Source organism: Tinamus guttatus, unplaced genomic scaffold, assembly GCF_059628265.1.
Source record: "Tinamus guttatus ecotype Peru unplaced genomic scaffold, ASM5962826v1 Tinamus_guttatus_pri_ptg000674l, whole genome shotgun sequence".
NCBI classification, from domain to species: Eukaryota; Metazoa; Chordata; class Aves; order Tinamiformes; family Tinamidae; genus Tinamus; species Tinamus guttatus.
Window position 1 is genome coordinate 57,232 of NW_028289208.1, and position 18,307 is coordinate 75,538.

At 44.8% G+C, this 18,307-nt stretch overlaps 1 protein-coding gene across 1 annotated transcript in view; it reads left to right on the forward strand.

Annotated features, from left to right (window-relative positions):
• Positions 1 to 18,307, forward strand: part of WTIP (WT1 interacting protein) — a 72,346-nt gene that overhangs the window by 49,752 nt on the left and 4,287 nt on the right. The window contains exons 3-4 of the mRNA XM_010213510.2: positions 6,027 to 6,094; positions 16,729 to 16,791. Coding sequence (XP_010211812.2) covers positions 6,027 to 6,094; positions 16,729 to 16,791 — 131 coding nt within the window. The remainder of the gene's footprint in view (positions 1 to 6,026; positions 6,095 to 16,728; positions 16,792 to 18,307) is intronic.

Below are 18,307 nucleotides of genomic sequence, written 5' to 3' on the forward strand. Positions count from 1 at the left end.
GTTGTGAGAGGAGGCACATATCTCTAAAATACCAGGACGGCGATCAGGATGCTTGGGCAGCATGCTGGGTGTTTCCTGCACACGTGGCAGGCCCGGAGGTCAGGCTGAGCGCCCGGTGTTGTCCTTGTGCCACAGGGGAGCTCGTGTGAGCAGCCTCAGCCCATGAGACCCTGCAGGCTTCTCGCATGAACTTGCTTATGAACTACAATACTAGTAAGTCATGATTATTGCCCAACAGTTGCATGTTTTTAATCATCAAAGTACTTAAAATACTGTATTAACGCTTGGCACTTTTAAGCTTCAAAGCGCTCTGCAGGCAGTAATTAGGCCTAACAAGCATGCTGTGACAGCGAGACGTTGTTATCTCTTGCCTTACGAAGGAAAGCGTGAGTGTGTGCGCACAAGGCTGAGAGGCATCTGCTGGGTACCTACCAGTGGAGACTGGGACTCAGTAAACCCCATTCCCCAGGAAAAACCCCCATCGCTGGCAGCAGCAGCAGCCGTCTTCTTCTGGAAGGACTTTGAAGATGCTTTCACTGCTAGTAAAGGAGCAGGACATTTTGGTTACTGTTTTGGAGCACCTCCTTGAGATTATAAAAGCTGGTCTGATTCACATTTTGTTCCATGAGGCCTGGAGCAGCTTTTGAAACAGTATTGGAAAAAAATTTACCCCGTCTTGGCTTCCTGACTGGCTTGTTTTCACCACCCACTGAAGTGTTGTGGAGACTGGAGAGAATAACTGTGGACAGCCTGTGTCAACTGTGGGTCATTTTCCTTTTCCAAGGCAAATCCTTGACTTGCTGTCTGATGCCCAGTGGCATCAGACATCTTTGCTAAAGCTGTGTCATTCTGCTGTTCCTCACTTGTGCTTTGCTACACGTGGGATGTAGTTCTGCAGGAAATACAATTAGGCACGTTTTAAATATTAAACAGTCGCAAATTGGATAAAATCATTTTATAAAGTCAAAAGTTCCAAAACGTCTGATTTCCTTCAGATGTGTGTCTTGTTTGTGAACAGCACTTGTGGTCTTTTTCTGTGACAGTCATTTCTAGGTTACACTTTTTTACATGCAAGAAGATCTAATTGAAATGTCACACTTAGCTGAACATGTGCAAGGTCTCTGCCATCCCTAATGTCTCAGATCCCAATTACCCCTGAGGCTTTCCTACTTGATGAATTTGTTGATGTTGGCTGAGAAGTTTGGAAGTTAGTAGGAGGGCCTGTGCTGCCTCTGTGAGCACATAAGCTTTATTTTCTGTATTAAGGCTAGAAAGCACTCAGGCCAAAAAAAAAAATGTTTTTCTCATAAGCTGCAGGCTGGGAGGAGTTTTGTCCTGTCTTTGGGCCTTTACTGTGGTCTCCCCACGCGTTCTAGGCCAACCCGCTGCTCTTCTGGCCAGGTGCAAAGCTGAGGCTCTTGGCACTGCACAGAACTGGTCTGACGGGGCGGACGTGCCAAGGGGGGCATCCAGCTACAGGCAGAAAAGGAGGAAAGAAGCTGTGTGTGTGTGTGTGAAACCCCCTGTCTGTGAACTCTGTGGTAGACTGCTCATTATAGCTAACTGCTTATTATTATTCTAATGAGTGATCTGCAGGTTGTATCAAGTTTTGTCAGAAAGTCTGGGTTATGTTTCAATATTGTAGAAACTAGCCTGGCCTGGGATTTCCTCCTTCATTTAAAGGAAAGACAGGCAGCAGGTTCTTTGTACCACGGTGCAGGATGGCATTACCCTGTCTAGCTGGCTAAAGTGGTGTTTGACTGGCAGTCTCTGCGGGAGCGACGGTGACGGGTTACGCCCGCGCGGAAGAGGCCGCTGCTCCTCTGGTGCAGTTACCCCGGCACCTGAAGGAATGGAGCGGCAGCGGTGCCCGCGCAGCGCGCTGGGCCCTGGGCAGTTACACTGCCCGGCGGGACCTGGCCCTCGGCTCCGGCGCGAGGGGAGCCCTGGGACTGCAGCCCCGCGCTGCGCCCGGCAGCCCGGCTCTCCAGCTGTTTGCGTACCCGGGTCGGTGGCGATGGCTCGTGCTACCTTGGGAGAGACACGGGCACCCGTGCAGCTTGGTGTTCAACGTTGTTATTTAGCAAAATTCTCTGGAGGGCAAATAGAATATATGTTTTTCCTTTTATTTATAAAATTCAGTAGGTAGAAACCAGTATAGTGTAGTTCATGCTGTTTGTGCGGTAACTTGCTGTTGCTTGTTTATGAAATAATTATTGTATTATCCCTAAATGTAATTCCTCTAAGGTGAGAGGCCTGTCAATCTTATAAATTATTGCTAATAATGGTAATTATTACGCAAGTAAGCTGCTTGCTTGCTTTGTGAGTTTGGGCAAGTCAGGTTTTCTTATATGTATTATGGGGCAAATAGTGCTTTTCCTCAGTTCTGAAAGGTGTTCTTCTGTAAGTGTAATAAAAACTGTGGCTTTTCTACCATGTATGAAGGGAGGTTAGTTGCCTCTCTTGGCAGCAGGTTTGTAGAGGCCTGATCAGCAAATAGGGGCTCAGAGTTCATACAGTGGCTGAGACAGGGGCTTGCAGTTTCAGTGCACTTGAGTGAGTTGAGGTTTTTTCATGTTCTGAGGCAACTGGATGTCCATCAAATGTTTGCTGACAGCATCATTTGGCCTTACTTGCTTTGCGTCATGGAAAAATGAGACCTGATTGACTTCTCTAATGGTGGAGCAGAATTTGGGGCCTTTTCCTCATCATGAGCACTACCAGGCTCTGCAGTAAGCATTGAGCGCAGGACCCATGCACCATCACACACCTTGCGCAGTCCCTCAGGAGAAACTGCTGCCTGCCCTGACCTAAGGCATTCTCTTCCTGCAGGAATCCTTCCAGGGCCAGAGTTCAGGATTTGTCCCTAATTATCTCTGCTGCTCTTAACCATAATGGGGGCGTGGGGAGAGCAAGGGCTACAGATTTACCATCTGAAATGAGCAGGCAGGTTTTCTGCACTGAGCGAGCCAGGCCCTGTGAGTAATTTGGAAACGCTGCCTCAGCGCAGAGAAGACGAGTTCCTGGCCTGGGTGCGGCCATTTTATTTCCACCATCTGAAAGCAAAGCATGCGGCCTTGCCGGCTCTTGCAGAACCAACGTGTCATCTAAAAAGCCATTCTTGGCTCTTTCCTTTCCTCCTCCGGTTCTTTTTACATTCTTTTATTATTCACTCCTTTATTTCCATTTGAGTATAGATTGCATACACAGCCAGGGAGAGGACAGTGTTGTGTTTTGAGGGAATTTTCTTTCCTGGCCGCTGCCTCCTGCGCCTTCGCAGGATGGCCCAAGCTCGGTGTGTTCAGAGGACAGCAGAAATGACATCACCACCATGCAAACAACACTGAGCCAGCCCGAGTGACCCCAGCGGGACTTCCCTCTGGAAGCTTTCCTGGTGCCCTGATCGCAGTGACTCCATGACTTGGGAATAAAACCTGCAGCAGCATCTGTCAGGCAATCAAGGGCTTTAGTAGATGATTAAAGATGGATACGAGGCCAAAGCTTTTGTATTTCCCCAGGAACGATTTTTTGATTCCATAGTGTGCTTTGAGGGCTCTGGAGAGGGAATTTTGTGGGTGGATGCACGTTTCAGGCCCAGACTCTTTGGGAGAGTGACCTGTGTGCCCTTCTTGGGCAAAAAGCAGGCAGGCTGCAGGGGCCGCTGCAAGGTGCCAGTGAGATGGAGGCGGCTCCCCAAGGCTGGGAGAGGAGCTGTGGAGGATGGAGGTGAACGTGACAGCCACAGCTTGGAGCCCCAGGGCGGGATGGTTGTGCCTGGAGAGGACAGCCAGAAAAGACGTATCCTGAAGGCAGCCCTGCAGGCAGGGAGCAGAGGAGGCGAAGAGCTACTGTAGCTGAGCAGGACTCAGGAGGGACGGGGCATCCAGAGCCATATCCAGTAGCAACCTGAAACGGGCACCGCAGGCAAGAGCAGAGGAGCTAACGGGTGCCAGAGGACTCCTGAAAATGGCGGCAGCTTTGCCATTGGACAGGGGGCCGTGTCCTCCCTAGTCCTTTGCTAAATGCTGGTGGTGATGCACCGTGTTTGCTCTAAGTTCAATTTTGAACAAGTCCTCAAAAGAATCAGAGTTTGAAGGTCATTTTGAAGCAGATTTATAGTTCTGTAAAGGGCTCTGTTCTAAGAGTCGTGAGCCTGAAGATTTACAAGTGAGGCAGACAGGGGAATGACTTGTGCACCATGTTCGCAGGGGAAGGATATAAAAAAATTTACTGCTTCCCTGACAACTGCAGTTAGATATTAAGAATAGGACCCTGTACTCTTGCTAGAAGTGTAGCTAAGAACCAGGGCTGACTAATAAGGGAGGGCATGGATCTCTTCCACTGGTGAGTTTTAAGAACAGCTTGGATAAATAGTAGGGAAGATCTAGAGGTAGTTGCTCCTGTATCTCTCTTGAGAGGCCTCATGTCCTCCTAGCAGCTGTTCCAGCCCTGTGTCTTGTTTCTGTGATTGCCTTTCATGTAGAACTGGTCCATCCAGTGAGTCTCTGAGAGGAGGTGTGTATTCTCAGTGTATGCCCAGGGTAACAGGATCGTGGTCCCCAAGCAGCACTACCAGGCAATAAGAAAGACAAACAATAACTGACTCCACCTACCAGCAATATGGAGACAGCAGCTTGTGAGATCTGAGGTCCAAGAATGTGCACACAAAAGAAGCATTTCCCTCGACCACGACAGTAAAACCGCCAGACAACCACATACAGCATGTGATTTCCCAAAAGCGTCAGCCCAAATCCCAACTTCTTTGTGCCGTACATTGTTTCCCAGGATTAGATCGCAGTGGCAACGTGTAAAAGATGCTTTTTAGCAGTGAAAATTAATCATATTTTCCTCAACATTGGTTATGGAAACCATAGAGAGCACTTCTGCTCTCTGCCAGCTACTGGGAGCTCACCAGCCCTGAGATTTAAACTCCCAGCAAGGATAGGCAATGTCTGTGGTGGAGGTTCCCATCCCTTGGATGCTAGGGAGAAGTCCAAGCTTATTCTGTGGAGTGGATGTTTCAACACTGAACTGGAAGCGGGGTGCCCGATGTCCTGTAATAAGAGTCTTTTGTCCTCTCCCTGGGTCTGCCCTGCGATGATGCAGTTGCTATGCATTGCTGATGGCAGCTTCAATGTTGCTGTTAGGTGTTGTGCCATCTCCTTAGAAGGATTGCAGATGATTTGATGAGAACACCCAAATATTTGGAAACTTTAGCCAGAGAGGACCCTGGCAGGAACAGAGCTGAATTGGGCTGAGTCCAGTTACTCTTCTCCCTTGCTGGTTTTATGCTCACAATGTCATTGCCTTCAATGGACCTGCTCTGGTGTACAGAGAGATGCTTCTGATCATTCATATATAAAGAACTGTTGGATTTGGTATTCTTGGAATTCCTTTTGTTAACACTTTTTGTTGAGGCTTTCTGGAGTCTCATGTATTTCTTAACTGTAAAGGGAACCGTCAACTTCCGATGACCACATGCATAGTAAATACAAGCTCAGCCAGTTCCAGTGCAACAGCAAATATTCAAACTTGAAGATGAAATCTCTTGTTTTCAGTACTGTTTGGTGCTTCCTTGTGCTGGCTGCTACAGGTCTAGCTGTAGTAGCATTGATTAATGTATTAATATTTTGAAAAGTGACAGTTACATTAATATGCTGGTATTTCATGCTTGTTGTCCTTCAGAGCTAAATACACTGGATTCATCCCGAGTAAAGAAAATTGTCTCAATTTACAAATGGGTTTTTCCCACCAAAATAATTATCAGGGGTGGGGCAAATAGGTTTCAAATTTACCAGGAACTGGAATCATCTGGGTTCTGTAACCCATACGTAGGTCAAATTCAGCTGATAAGGAATTTGTTAATGTATGATGGAGACTAGAGCCTAATTCTCACCCAGGTATCTGGATGGACAGTCTGGTGAGAAAACAAGCTAGAGCACAGCAGATGAGCTTTTTATTTCTTGTCCTGAATGCCTAAGCTTGGGAACAGAGTGCAAAATTCTGACAGTAAAATATTTTAACAGGGAGAAGACTACGAGGAAAAGCATTCTACAATGTCAATGGTAAAGTGTACTGTGAAGAAGACTTCCTAGTAAGTAAGATTTCAGGCATTTTTTTCATTGTTTTTAAACCAAATTGTCGTTTTCTATCGGGTCGTTTGCTTTGAGGGACAATTCAGTCTTGTGGGGGCAACTTTTGCCTCTGTTGGAATTGCAAAGAATTTTACCATGAACTCCATGAAGACAGGATCAGGTCCTTAGTCTGAAGTGGTAGCTATGAAACCATGTACGTAACTGTCCATAAGCCATCACAAAGCGTAAATTATGAGAATAAACACTGGAACTGCCCGGGCTTTGGACTTGAAATGCAGCCACACAGCCTCGCTTGCCAAGCTAGCGCTCAGAGTCAAACATCTGGGGAACACCGATCATAACGGGGGTGAGACCTTCCTGACGGGAGCGCGACATCGCCGTGTACAGCGTTGCTTCGTTACAGGCAGTTCTAAGCACTGCTGTGCTAGGAGTGATGTGGAGCTGCATTGTGATTACCTAAAAACTGTTAGCCAGGCAGGAGCAACTGATTTTCTCTCCACGTAGCTAGAGCTTTTATAAATGCTGTGCTTTAATAGACACTGAGTCATGAAAAGAAAAATGAAGCATGTTGCTGAGCTGCGTTGTTCCAAAAATAAAGTATTTGTGCAATTAAGGGTGAGGATTTTGCAGTACTTTGAGAGATTTGATTACTGGCAGACCATTTATAATTACTAAGATTAAGAGGGCCATGTGACGGGGAATTGAAATCAGAGAGGAATTAGCTTATAGGATAAACTGGAGAGTCAATAAGTTGAATTCACAGCAGCTTTAATATAACATTCATTTAGAAGCCTGGGTCTTCAAGAATGACTTTCCATTTCTAACGAGTATATTGCCATCTTTTTTTTGCAAAGGAATTCCTCAAAATATTTCCCACAACAAAAATGTTACTGGCACTTCAGAGCGTGGAAATGTATTTCTCATCAATGCTATCCTTAAAATTCCTGGAAATTACTAAAATATTAGCCGTATTTGCCTTCGTGTGTTATATCTTTACTCTCAGCCTCCCACAGCTGGAGTCTGCTTGCAAGAGGCCCTTATCTGGTCTATAGCAATGTTGGGCACCTCTCGAAGAGCAGAGCTTGCCCTCCTTGGCTAAACTGCCCCTGTCAAGGCTCAGCACAGAGTTGGTGCCAGCCACTCACGAGTGTCTCCCATCAACTCTAAAGGCATTTGCTTTGCCATGGTCAAATGCTTTATGGTCACATTTTTAAGAGAACTTAGTTGTCGATTAAAGCATGGTGAGTGCCAAAGGGTTTTGTCTGTTTCAAAAAAATTAGTCTGTTACATGAGGAGCTCCTTGCATCAAGCATTTAAAATCTGGACTTCTTTTTAAGCGCTTTTGATTTCTGGACAAAAGGTATTACAGAAAACTTGATGTTATCTTTCATTATGAGCAATTTCCACTGCACAGCCATAAAGCTATCCAAAGCACAGATACACTCTTCAAAATCTTTGGCAATAGCTGCAAGGTACATTCTTCTAACAAATAGTTTTTCCACATGTTTGCTCTTACTGAGGGCGCAGATTATCTTTCTCTGAATCAGAAGGTTTATTTTGCTCATTCTTTCCAGGGAAGAAGTACTAGAAGTTTTTAGACCTTCTGATGGAATTGTATTTGGGAAAAGATGCCCAATGGAGCTGCCATGGTCATCCTTGCGAGAGTGGTGCCAGTCTTCTTGTGTGCAGGGCTGCAAATGAAAGCATTAGGGCTGATAAACCCTTAACGTATGAAAAGGATGTCACATTCCTCTTTATTTTTATCAGCCTCCCAATTCCAGCCCTAATCAGCTGTAAATTCTGTCAGTGCCTAAATCCAGACCATCTTGACTAGATGGAGTGCATAATCAGATTAAAAAACAAAAACCTGATACTTCCACTCCTGCCTAAGCATGGTGCGGGGTTGTGTAATCTCTGTGATTTTTACTAAAGGTATTTCAATATCAAGATTGGATATTATTGAATGGAAACAGTAAAAAAACACAGCAATTTTTCAATAACTTACTTTGGTTCTAGGGAAGTTATTCTCTTCCATGCCACCTTAAGGTAGCAAGGTGAGCACTATGACACTTTTGCCTTGGCCCTGTTGTGATAGTTATTTAATGAAAGGAAATAAAACAAATGACAGTTTAATCCTTCCCTGAAAGCTCTTAGGACATAGATGGGTAACTAGCCATAACAGGGACACTGTTCCGGGGAAGTGAGCAAAGCAGAAATGCCTTACTGCATAATAAATAATCCCAGTCAGATGTTCGTGTTCCATTTTTTTTTTTGATAAATTGCTGCATAATCATGGATGAAGGAAAAATAGCTCAGTAATTTTAATCTGTCTTTCCTTTTCAATGCTTAAATATCACGTAAAGAAGTTTAAAAGAAATTTCTGTTTTTCTTGGGGGAAAAAAGATTTAAATTTCACCACAGCAGCCTGAATCTTAGCTCCGTTATCTTTTTTTTTTTTTTTCTCTCCTTCTTTTTGCCAGGCTTTTCCTTTTTCTCTTGAGGCAATGAACATTATTGAGTGGGGGTCCAGTAGAGGTTAAGAAATGAGAGACTTTCCCTCCAGGGAGGAGATGAGAGTGAAAATGAACCTCATGTGACAGATGTTAGTTACACTGCTTAATGCTCTACTGGAAGACACTCAGAAGCTATGGAAATAACCTTTATAGAGAGCACAAGCTGCAGCACATAGTGTTGGGATCATCCAAAACTTCCTTTCTTTCACTGTCTTTTATCTTTGCCAGATTTAATCATTTAGGCTGAACTTCTCCACGCCAGGTCCTTGCCTCTGGCTAACTTCCTTGTCATTTATTGTTGAAAGTTTCATCTAAAATCTTTCAGCTATTTCCGTGAGGAAGATCTGTCACTCTCACCGTAAATTCTGAAAGGAAAATGCTCTAAAAACTTAATTTTGCTCATGCCAAAAGTGAGGAGAGCCTTGACACATCACAGGTATCCAGGAGGACTTCGGGTGTCCCGTGTCTGTCCTTGCCGTCCCGCAGCTCCTGTGGCTGCTGCCCCGGCTCCGCTCCCGGCGCCAGGCCGAGGCCTGGGCAGAGGGGAAGGCCAGGAGGCAGCAGCGCCTTCCCGAGCCTCGCGGAGCTTCCTGCCCTGCTACTAGACACTGGCTCGGGTGACCCTTCTCCTTGCCGCAGGCATCATCCCTCTGCTCTCTAGCTGGGCCTGCAGCACAGAAAGGGGTACCGGGGAACACGCAGGGCCTCATCTCTGACCCCCAGCTTAAGACTTCCAGCGACGTTAAAGACCAGAAAGGGTGAGGGTGCAGAAGACTGGAGGAGGCAGAAATCTGCCCTCCAGCCAGTCCCTCGTGGAGGGAGGGAGTAGGATATTAATGAAGGAACATTAGACGAGTGTCAGTTCATGAGAGCAGGGCTTGTATTTTCATATCCTGGAGCACAAAATGCAGTGAGACCCTTACTCTAATTTGGGCCCCTAGACATGGTTGTAATGTAAATAATAATAATAATGAGGCTGTTCTCAGTGTGTGCACATGCTGTTTTCTGAGTCTGGCAGTGCAGGAAAAGGCCCCTGCCTAGGAAGGGATGCTGGGCTCTAGGAAGATCGTTTATATTTGGTATAATTGAAGCTAGTGTCAGCTGGAGTCAGAGGTTGGGTTTTCTGTCTCGGAGTGTGTAAGTGTTTGTGGCTCTCACCTGGGATGTGAGCTCTGGGATTAGTGTGTTAGTCAGGGCCCATCATGGTTATAGGAGGCACTCTCAGAAAAAAGACTCCAGCTGAAAAGGTAAATCATTAAAGCTGCAGCCTGTGTCCATTTCATATCTAATGGTAATCACATAGCAAATACAGTTTTAGATAATTGTGAGAATGTTGTGTTTAGAAGATTTGCAATTTAAACTCATATTGCAGTCATTGAATAGGCAGATATAGGTGCTTATTCTAACAGAATAATGGAATCAAAGCTGAGAAGGGAATTTGTCACAATATTCCTGATACACAGCAGCCGAATGGATCTGTGAGCAGTTGGAGCCCCTGGCCATCACGCCAGGTTAGGAAAGAAGGTGCTTAGTGATACCACTAAGGAAACACGGACAGATTCGCAGCACATGCAGTGCAAAGAGCGATGGATGCCAAACATTGCTCTGCTCTCCAGTGCTGCCCGCAAAGGCAAACAGGTGATAGTGTGTGAGCTGCAACGTGTGCAGGAAGGGTCACGCTGGAGCCCGTGTGTGTGTCTCGCTCCAACCCTTCCCTGCCCTCGCCCTCCCCCCTCTAAAAGCAGCCGTATGAACTGCTGTACGTAGTACAGGTGTAGTGTGCCCATGCTCCTCGTTTAAACTGTGAAGTAAGGCTAATTTATTGGGATATTCTGATTTGAAGTGTTGCACCAAGCCTACAGATGAGCTTAAAATATAAATTTTGTCATCTCTAAGAAATACTCAAGTCTTTTGGCCTGCGCACTTTGGACTTGAACCTTAACCACCACAAGGAGTGGGCAGAGCTGGCAGTCGGATTCGCCTCTTAATGAGAACACGGTAGTGTCGCCTGTGTCAAGAAGCTACACGGCCATCGAAGCAGCGGGCAGAACTCCCGTTATTTGGGAGACTTTTGAGGGAGTCCTGGATTTTCTCCCAGGAATTCAACTCAGATTGAGGACAGATTTTTAAAGCAAGGTGCATATAAGAACTTCGGCACCATGGCTGAGAAACATGATGTTGAGCTCTGGCAAGCATTGCACACGTAGCAACTTGCAGGCCTGCTGACTGAGGAAATGGTTGTACTGAAATAAAAGATCAACAAAAAAATTCTCAAGTCTGTAAAAGCACAATACACAGTTAATAACATAAATGAACTTAATGGAATGTAGTAGAAATGTGAAAGGTCTGAATTCAGTAAGAGGAGCTCAGCATTCTGCAATTGGGTTAAGATGGTTAGGTGGCTCCCAGGAATCACTCTCCAAACATGACAAAATAGACAAGGAAACCAAAAGTCTTTGGGGTTTTGTTTTGTTTTTCTGAGATCTGTCACTGTGGACTACTTGCAATTATCCTGTACTTTACATTTGCTACTGGAATGTTTTGAGGTGTGTGTTGCAAAGTCCAGCTGATTTTATGCCAGGTAGTTGTTTCCCCTATTTCTTTTTGAGATGCTGATCCAGAAAGTCAGATTATCTTTCTTACATTGAAAGTAAGTTAAAATAACTGAAGCACACTTAAAAAAACTACAGCTCTTTCTAATTACCTATAACTCCTGCCAAATACTTGTAAGTAGACAACATTATTTTTTTTTCTATGGCAGACTTAGGGGAGGAAAAAAAAAGCGTGAGCAAGTGGCGTGTTTGCACTTCTGTAGTAAATGTTAGTATTAGTTACTGTATGTTTTGAATTGAAATCTGTCAGCACCTGTTTTGAATACAATCCAGATTTGTTTTTCAGGAAGATATGTCCTAACAGCTTCTTTCACAGTGTACATAATAGATGCTGGCAATGAGTAACCCCCAGCAAGAGTACAGTGCTGTGCAATATAATGTGCTGTACAGTGCAGGTGAAGTTAAGAGAGTGTGCGCTGTCTAATGCACAGCTGAGCTCAATTCATTACTATTTTTTTTTCCTTGATCATATCACTGCAAAACTTTCACAACAGTTTACCTGAGAAGATCTAAATAAGAAAATCATTATTTGGCTTTTAATTGGTGAAACAAAAAATATCTTTGGCAGATGTTGGCACATGGATCTCTCTAGGCTCTCTAGACAGCATGCAAGTATATGGTTATTGCCTTCGTAGAGGCTATAAAATGCCTGAATCTGAAGGCAAAATTAGCTGCCAGCATAATTCCTCATTTTCATCAGTTTTGTGCATGGCCTAACCAACTGTTACCTCTGTGCAGAACTTGAAGTCCCTCCTTGCCTTACCTATGTCCTCCAAGTATAAGGTGGGAAGCCAGGAGAAGCGAAGCCTCCTTAGGAGGTTCCTTAGGAGGAACTTTCCTCCTAAGTCATGTTGCCTCACTGACCACAAGACAAAGCAAAGCAACAGGATAAATTACAGGATTTCAGGGGAGATGAAGAATAGAGTTTGGGGCAATTCTGCTTTTGTTTAATCTCTGCCACCTGCCATGAGGCTCCCATATCTTTGAGCCTGAGGCAGCCCCGTTTTGTTCAGTATATTTTGATCATTGCATTTAAATCTGTGTGTGTGTAAAAAGCAAAGCAACAAGAACCCATCTGCATGAAACCATATTTGATATTCTCTCCCTCTCTTAATGTGATCCCATGAATTTCTTACATTGTTGTGTCCCATGTACTAAGGGTCCCATGCAGAGAGCAAACAATACAGCAGTGAGAAGACAGATGCTCTGCTAATGGGAAACCAAGGAGGAGAGAGTCTGTGAGGGATTACAGGCAGCCTGGGGTCGGAATACATTATTAGCGCAGCACCCAATTCAGAAATTAGTTTTCAGAATTAAATGGCTGAAGCATTTTGGCAAAAACTCCTGATCGTGCCTCTTAAGAGCCTTTAAAGCGCCAAAGAGCAGGAATCTCAATTCTAAGCTGACCTGCCCCATTCAGTGGCTCTGCAGTGCTCCCGCAGCGGCTGTGCTGCTTGCAGCCCCGCACCCTCGTGCAGCGGCCGCCGCCTCACCTACTGAGACGCGTAACCCGCTCGAGCCGTTACCATAAACCTGCAGCAGGTTTCACACGTCCCATCAAAGCAGCAAGTGGGTTTGAATGAGATTCCAGGGCCTGTTTCCAGGAGGAAGGTTTTGTCTGCTTGCGTGCAGAGCAGCAGGGAAGCGCAGCAGCCGCTCCCCGGCACGGCCAGGCGTGGGAGGGCGCGGAAGCGACGCATCTTTGCAAAGATCCGATGTTGCCTAAGGTAGAGACGTGGCTCCTGCAGCCTTTCTCAGGCATGCTGCTTTCTGAATGTTTTTGCTTTTGAGAACGGTGATGAGAACATGAAACTTTAAACGATCCTGGGTAGACAACCAAGATTGGTTAAAGGATTGAGGGCAGACAGGAGAAATTGTTTCTCATAGTAGTTGGTGGGATTATCTTCCATGCATAATTTGTTCATTATATGCTCAAAATTCATTGTTAATTTCTTTTGGATATATTGCGCATTTGACAGAAGAGTTCATAAACCCAAAGATTATCACAGGAGGACACTAACAGGCCCAAATATTCAGGACAGAGGGGGACTTGTTTTCTTCTTCCATTGAAACAAAGACTTCTGGAGAAAATCACTTGGGATTTTTTGCCTGTTTGATAATCAAAGTATAGTGGACAGCTAACAAAAGAAAAATTCAGCCAGCCAAGCCTTCTACTTTATTTTTACTCTTCTATTCTAACATAATTAACATATTTTTCAAGGCTTATTCAGCTTCTCAGGCTCTTACATTATATAGATATCATTGGGGATCTCGATTACGAAGTCTTGATTATTGCACATTAACTAAGATTTTTTTATCCTGGGAGAGGGATAAAGGACAAGAACATACATGAGAGAAAACACTTTTCAACAAAGTAAGGAATTGAGGAAAATAATATCAGTTTTTCAATATGCACTTGCCTTCTTTGTGTGTTGGTAACTAGCATCTTATTTCTATGTAAGTGAGAGTATAGGCTATTGTTTCATTTCGAGCTTTGATTTTCAAAGACGTCTCTTTTATAAGATCTTTTTTTCAATGTTTTTATAAATGTGTAATCAGAATCTAAAAATGAATATTTTTTAATGTTAAAAAATGCCGTCCTTATTTGTTGTGGTTACATATGGTCTGTAGCCTTGTGAAAATTTCTGCCTAGTTTGAGATTGGTCTGTATTTACATTTTCTTATTGGTCTGCCAACTAAATAGTTGTTAGGTTTGGTTTGGTTTTTAATGGCACCCACAAGAACCTTACAAAGTCAGGCCAGAATTAAACCTGGTTTTACTTATGCCCTCAGTGATAGTGTATGTATAAAATAATGTAACTCTGATTTGGTTTCTGCACTGGGATCCTACCTATCTACCCATGTTATTGCACCATTTCACCTCAATCTGGTTCTCATGTTTCTGGGCTGCGAAGCAGGCTGGTGGGCCCAAAACTTGTCCTCCCCTTCCGACTATGTCAGTAATGAAAGAGGTGACAAGTGCAGAACGCAGCCCTGCTTCCCTCGAGCCGACCCTGCTTGCTGACTCGGGCTCTGCTCCCGTGCGCCCCGGCCGCGCGGGAACCCGCCGCTGTGGCAGTTTGGGGGGCCCTTCTGCCTCTCTGCTGTCTGCAGCAATTGGCAGTTCTGTCTTGTTGCACACACAAGATTTGTGAAGCTTGATATATTAATGTAGTGCTTCAAAGACTGGGGTTGCCCATTTTAATTAGCATTTAAGACTTTTTTGGTAAGCTCTGCTTTTAAAATTGAAAACTTAGCACAACAACCAAATCTGAGTTCTCCAGTGAATAACAGAAGCAAACATAGTGAAGCTGAAGTTCACAGGTGAGATGCAAAAATGTGAAGAAAGTCATTTATTGATTACCTTTAAGCAGCAGTGATCACAGTGCTACGTCATGTAGAAAAGCAGTGCACCGAGATGCGGGACTGTAGCTCTTTTCCAGTCCAGACAGATTTAAAGGGTGAGCAGAGTCCAATCCAAATGTCAGCTCTTACTGAATCAGACAGGTTCACGTTTGGCCATATCAATGCTGTGATCAGAAGAGAGAACAGAGCAGTGGTAAAAGAGCTCCCTGAGCCCATGAAATATTTTATCACTGTTATTAGACTTGCTGCCATTTTACAAAATCTTAACTAGGTAATCCAGCTCTGGATGTGTTTGACAAATAACAATTCTCTTGTTAAAAACAAATCATGGTTTTAATTTAATAGGGTTAGTCATAAAGAGTGATTTTTTGTCAGCAAAACCTTTCTTTCTGACAGGCAGTGTAATTTATGACAATCTAGTTAGCACTAAATGACATAAATCTGACCACTAAGCCATTCTTTTCTTGGGGAATAATGTTCTTTCTAATCAATAACTGGGTAAATGGGCCTTTGCATTCCTTATCAAATGACAGCCAGATGGTACTGGTAAATTCATTCCAGCATGGATTTTGGAATTAGCTAGGTTTGTACTATTGTTAATCCTCTGCTGTCTGCTCTGCTAGGACCTTCCCACCTGTTTCCAGTAACCCCAGAGTTCACAACCTTGGGAAATAGTCTAGCCAGATGGTTACTCAGATATAGTGCTGCCAAGAAGCATCCCAAGGAGAGAGGCCTTTTTTCCTGCCTCAGTAAGAAGAAGAAAAGGCAAATACTTGGATACGAGTGCAGCTACCTGAAAGTGGAGAGGTGAACCCACCCAAACTTTTATGTCTAGACTTGCATGCCAGTTCCATTACACAGTTCAGGATAATATTTTGCAGAAACAGCCAGCTAAAATGGTCTGCCTACCTCTGCATTTGTTCCTGAACATCCTAGAATGTTAAAAGTTTCATAAAACTGAGCTGTGTTCTTTAGTGGGTAGCAACTGGGGAGCTGCGCCAGCTGCAGTAGCATCGTTTACTGACTCATGGATACAAGAAGGTGTCTTAGACCCATCTCTTCATAATCTCTTTTGTTGCATAGCAACCATAATTTGGCCTTCAACCTATGGATTTGAAATAACATATAATCCTCTACACCAATACAAAGGAAAACATATGGCAGCTTTAGGCTGTGAAGCAGTAGCTTTTGAAGCAAGGGGACAGTTAATCCCCACTAAATCAAGGGGGCAATGGCGCAAGGCATAGGCTCTGTAGGCTGAAGCTGCAAGGATGCATGAGATGCTCTAAACTCTGGCAGCAGAATCCAGTTGCCCCTGGCCTCCCATTCCATGTCTCTTCTCTTAGGTGACCACAGTACTTTTCAGATGAGCTTTGCTATGACCTTAATTGCTGAAGTTAAACATGACTGTGCAGTCCTGTGCAAATACCCAGGCACCCTTCCCTCTGGCAGGAAAGAATGCACATGCAGCAATTAGATTATATGGGACTGTAATGGGTAAGGGTAAAGTTCAGCCACTGCAAATACCAGTTTCAAAATTAAATAGCTGGAGTTCCTCAGGCCACTGCTACCCTGTGGGGTAGTTGTCCGGTAGGTCAGTCATCTGACCTGATAACCCTGATGTTGTCTCTTTTTTTTTTTTTTTCTAATGTGCCTCTAAACCTTGGGTTGAAAAAGGACTTTGATTTCTGAAACAGGACCTGCTTCAGGGACCCAAATCTGGAGCTGAGGTGTAAAACACTCAGGGGACTCGGAGCTTTGGAGCCAAGTGGACAGGGACATCTCCCTGCGGCCGTGTTCCTGTCGCTGAGCGCGGGGGGCTCTGCGGCCAGGCCTGTCCCGGCCCCTCTCCCCGCCGTGCAGCCCTGAGCACGCGCTCCTGGTTAGCTCTTGCTTTCCTGGGGAAGGTTACACTGGCCTGCATTGCAGAAGGAGCCTCAGCACCTAAAACGGGACTTTCAGCATCTCATCCACAAGGCAGTTAAGTCCCTGGCTCCTGGATTTGTGTCTTCCAAACCTATTGTATACTTACTATCATATACAGCATAGACTGAAAAATAGCACGGTGTTTATGTCAGAGGTATTTTCGGCAGCTAGAGGGGTCGCTTGATAATAATTCTTTCCCTTCTGTTATTTCAACAGTATTCAGGTTTTCAGCAAACAGCTGACAAGTGCTTTGTTTGTGGACACCTCATAATGGAAATGGTAAGAGCTCTAAATTCCTGATTGTGGGCTGTATTTCTTTTGCTGTATTTCAGATAGTGCACTTTGGCACACTGTGCTTTTTTTCTCTAGTCGAACTATTGTTATGTCGCCAATATTGCTAAGATACGTTTTTAAGCTCAGGAAGTGTCATAAATAAGCTATAAAGTTGTATTGCTATCAGATAGACTAAGTTGGGCCTTTCTTCCTCCTAAGATCATGGGAGGCTGCTGTTCTGCAATGTCAGGTTTTCCTATCAGTAAAAGGCAGCCAACTATAAATTTTAATACCAAAGAGGAAAATGCAGAACAGCTTCATAGCAGAACATGGTGAAGAAAAAGAAGAGGCTGCTCTCTAAGACATTGGACTAGTGAGCTCTCTAGCCAAGGGAGACGGGACAGACTTTTGAGGAGAGGGACATGTACTCGCAGTCCTGAGTTTCTTGCAGGTTCTGTGACTTGCTTTATTTACCTTCTGCCACTTGCTCCACTTCTGTATTTTTGCTTTCACACCTGTTAAAATGCACTAAGACCTCTGTCATTTGCAGGGAGCCAGTAGTTAGTTTATTTTATAATAAAAAGTAAGGGCTGTTGGTGGGCCAGATAGTTCTGGCATCATCTCGCTGGGTGAAAGTATGATGAGTTTAGATTGGTCTTTCTAAGCAGAAGAAATCCCAAAGTGGACTGCACACTGACGTGCAGCTCATGGTATATGTAGCATGAGCTGATCTATTATCATAATATATGGATGTTTTCCTCTTGCTTTAACATGTGCATGAGCATCAGCATGCCTAACAGAGGTAGCTATTGCGTTGTGAACATGGAGGTTCAGGAGAAGCTGGAAGAAAGACTTAACTAATGAGGATTCTGGCTCCTATCCTGGCACCACTGGTTGAACAAGTATATTGTTCGTTTTAGCCCAGGAGCGAATTTCTGGAGTTGTGTCATGCTGGGAGGGGAGGGTTTTTGACTTGGCGCGCTTTGAGGTGGCCCTTAATTGCAGGATCCCAGGCAGGGCTCCGTGGAAGCTGAGTGCTGTAGTGCAGTAGCTGCAAGTTTGACAGGTGCTCCCGGCCTTTCTCCCATCACTAAGCACGCTCCAGCACAAGGAAATAGCAGTGGGAGTGCCACGATTTCAGCTCTTATTTGGCTAATTCCTTCTTGGTCCTCCCCAGCAGTGAGCACACGAGAGCCGCGCCTGCCCCGCAGCGGTACCGGCGTGGCAGGGAGCAGAGCTGCGACGCCGCGGCCGGGCGCTGCTCAGCTGCTCCGGGAGCTGCTCTGTGCTCACTGCTGCAGAGCTTGTCCTAGCGCGGCCTGCACAGAAACGCGCAGAGAGGAGCAGTTTCTGAGCAGGAACAGGCTTGCAGCATCTCATGTCAGTAACTGAACAGAGAACTGTAGGGATTCATGAAGGGGGCGGGGGGAAGTGCTATTAATTTGGTTTCATACGTTTTTTTCCTAAGGAAGCCATTTTTAATATATTGGCTCTGTAGAACTAAGACTTGATTTTTAGCTTG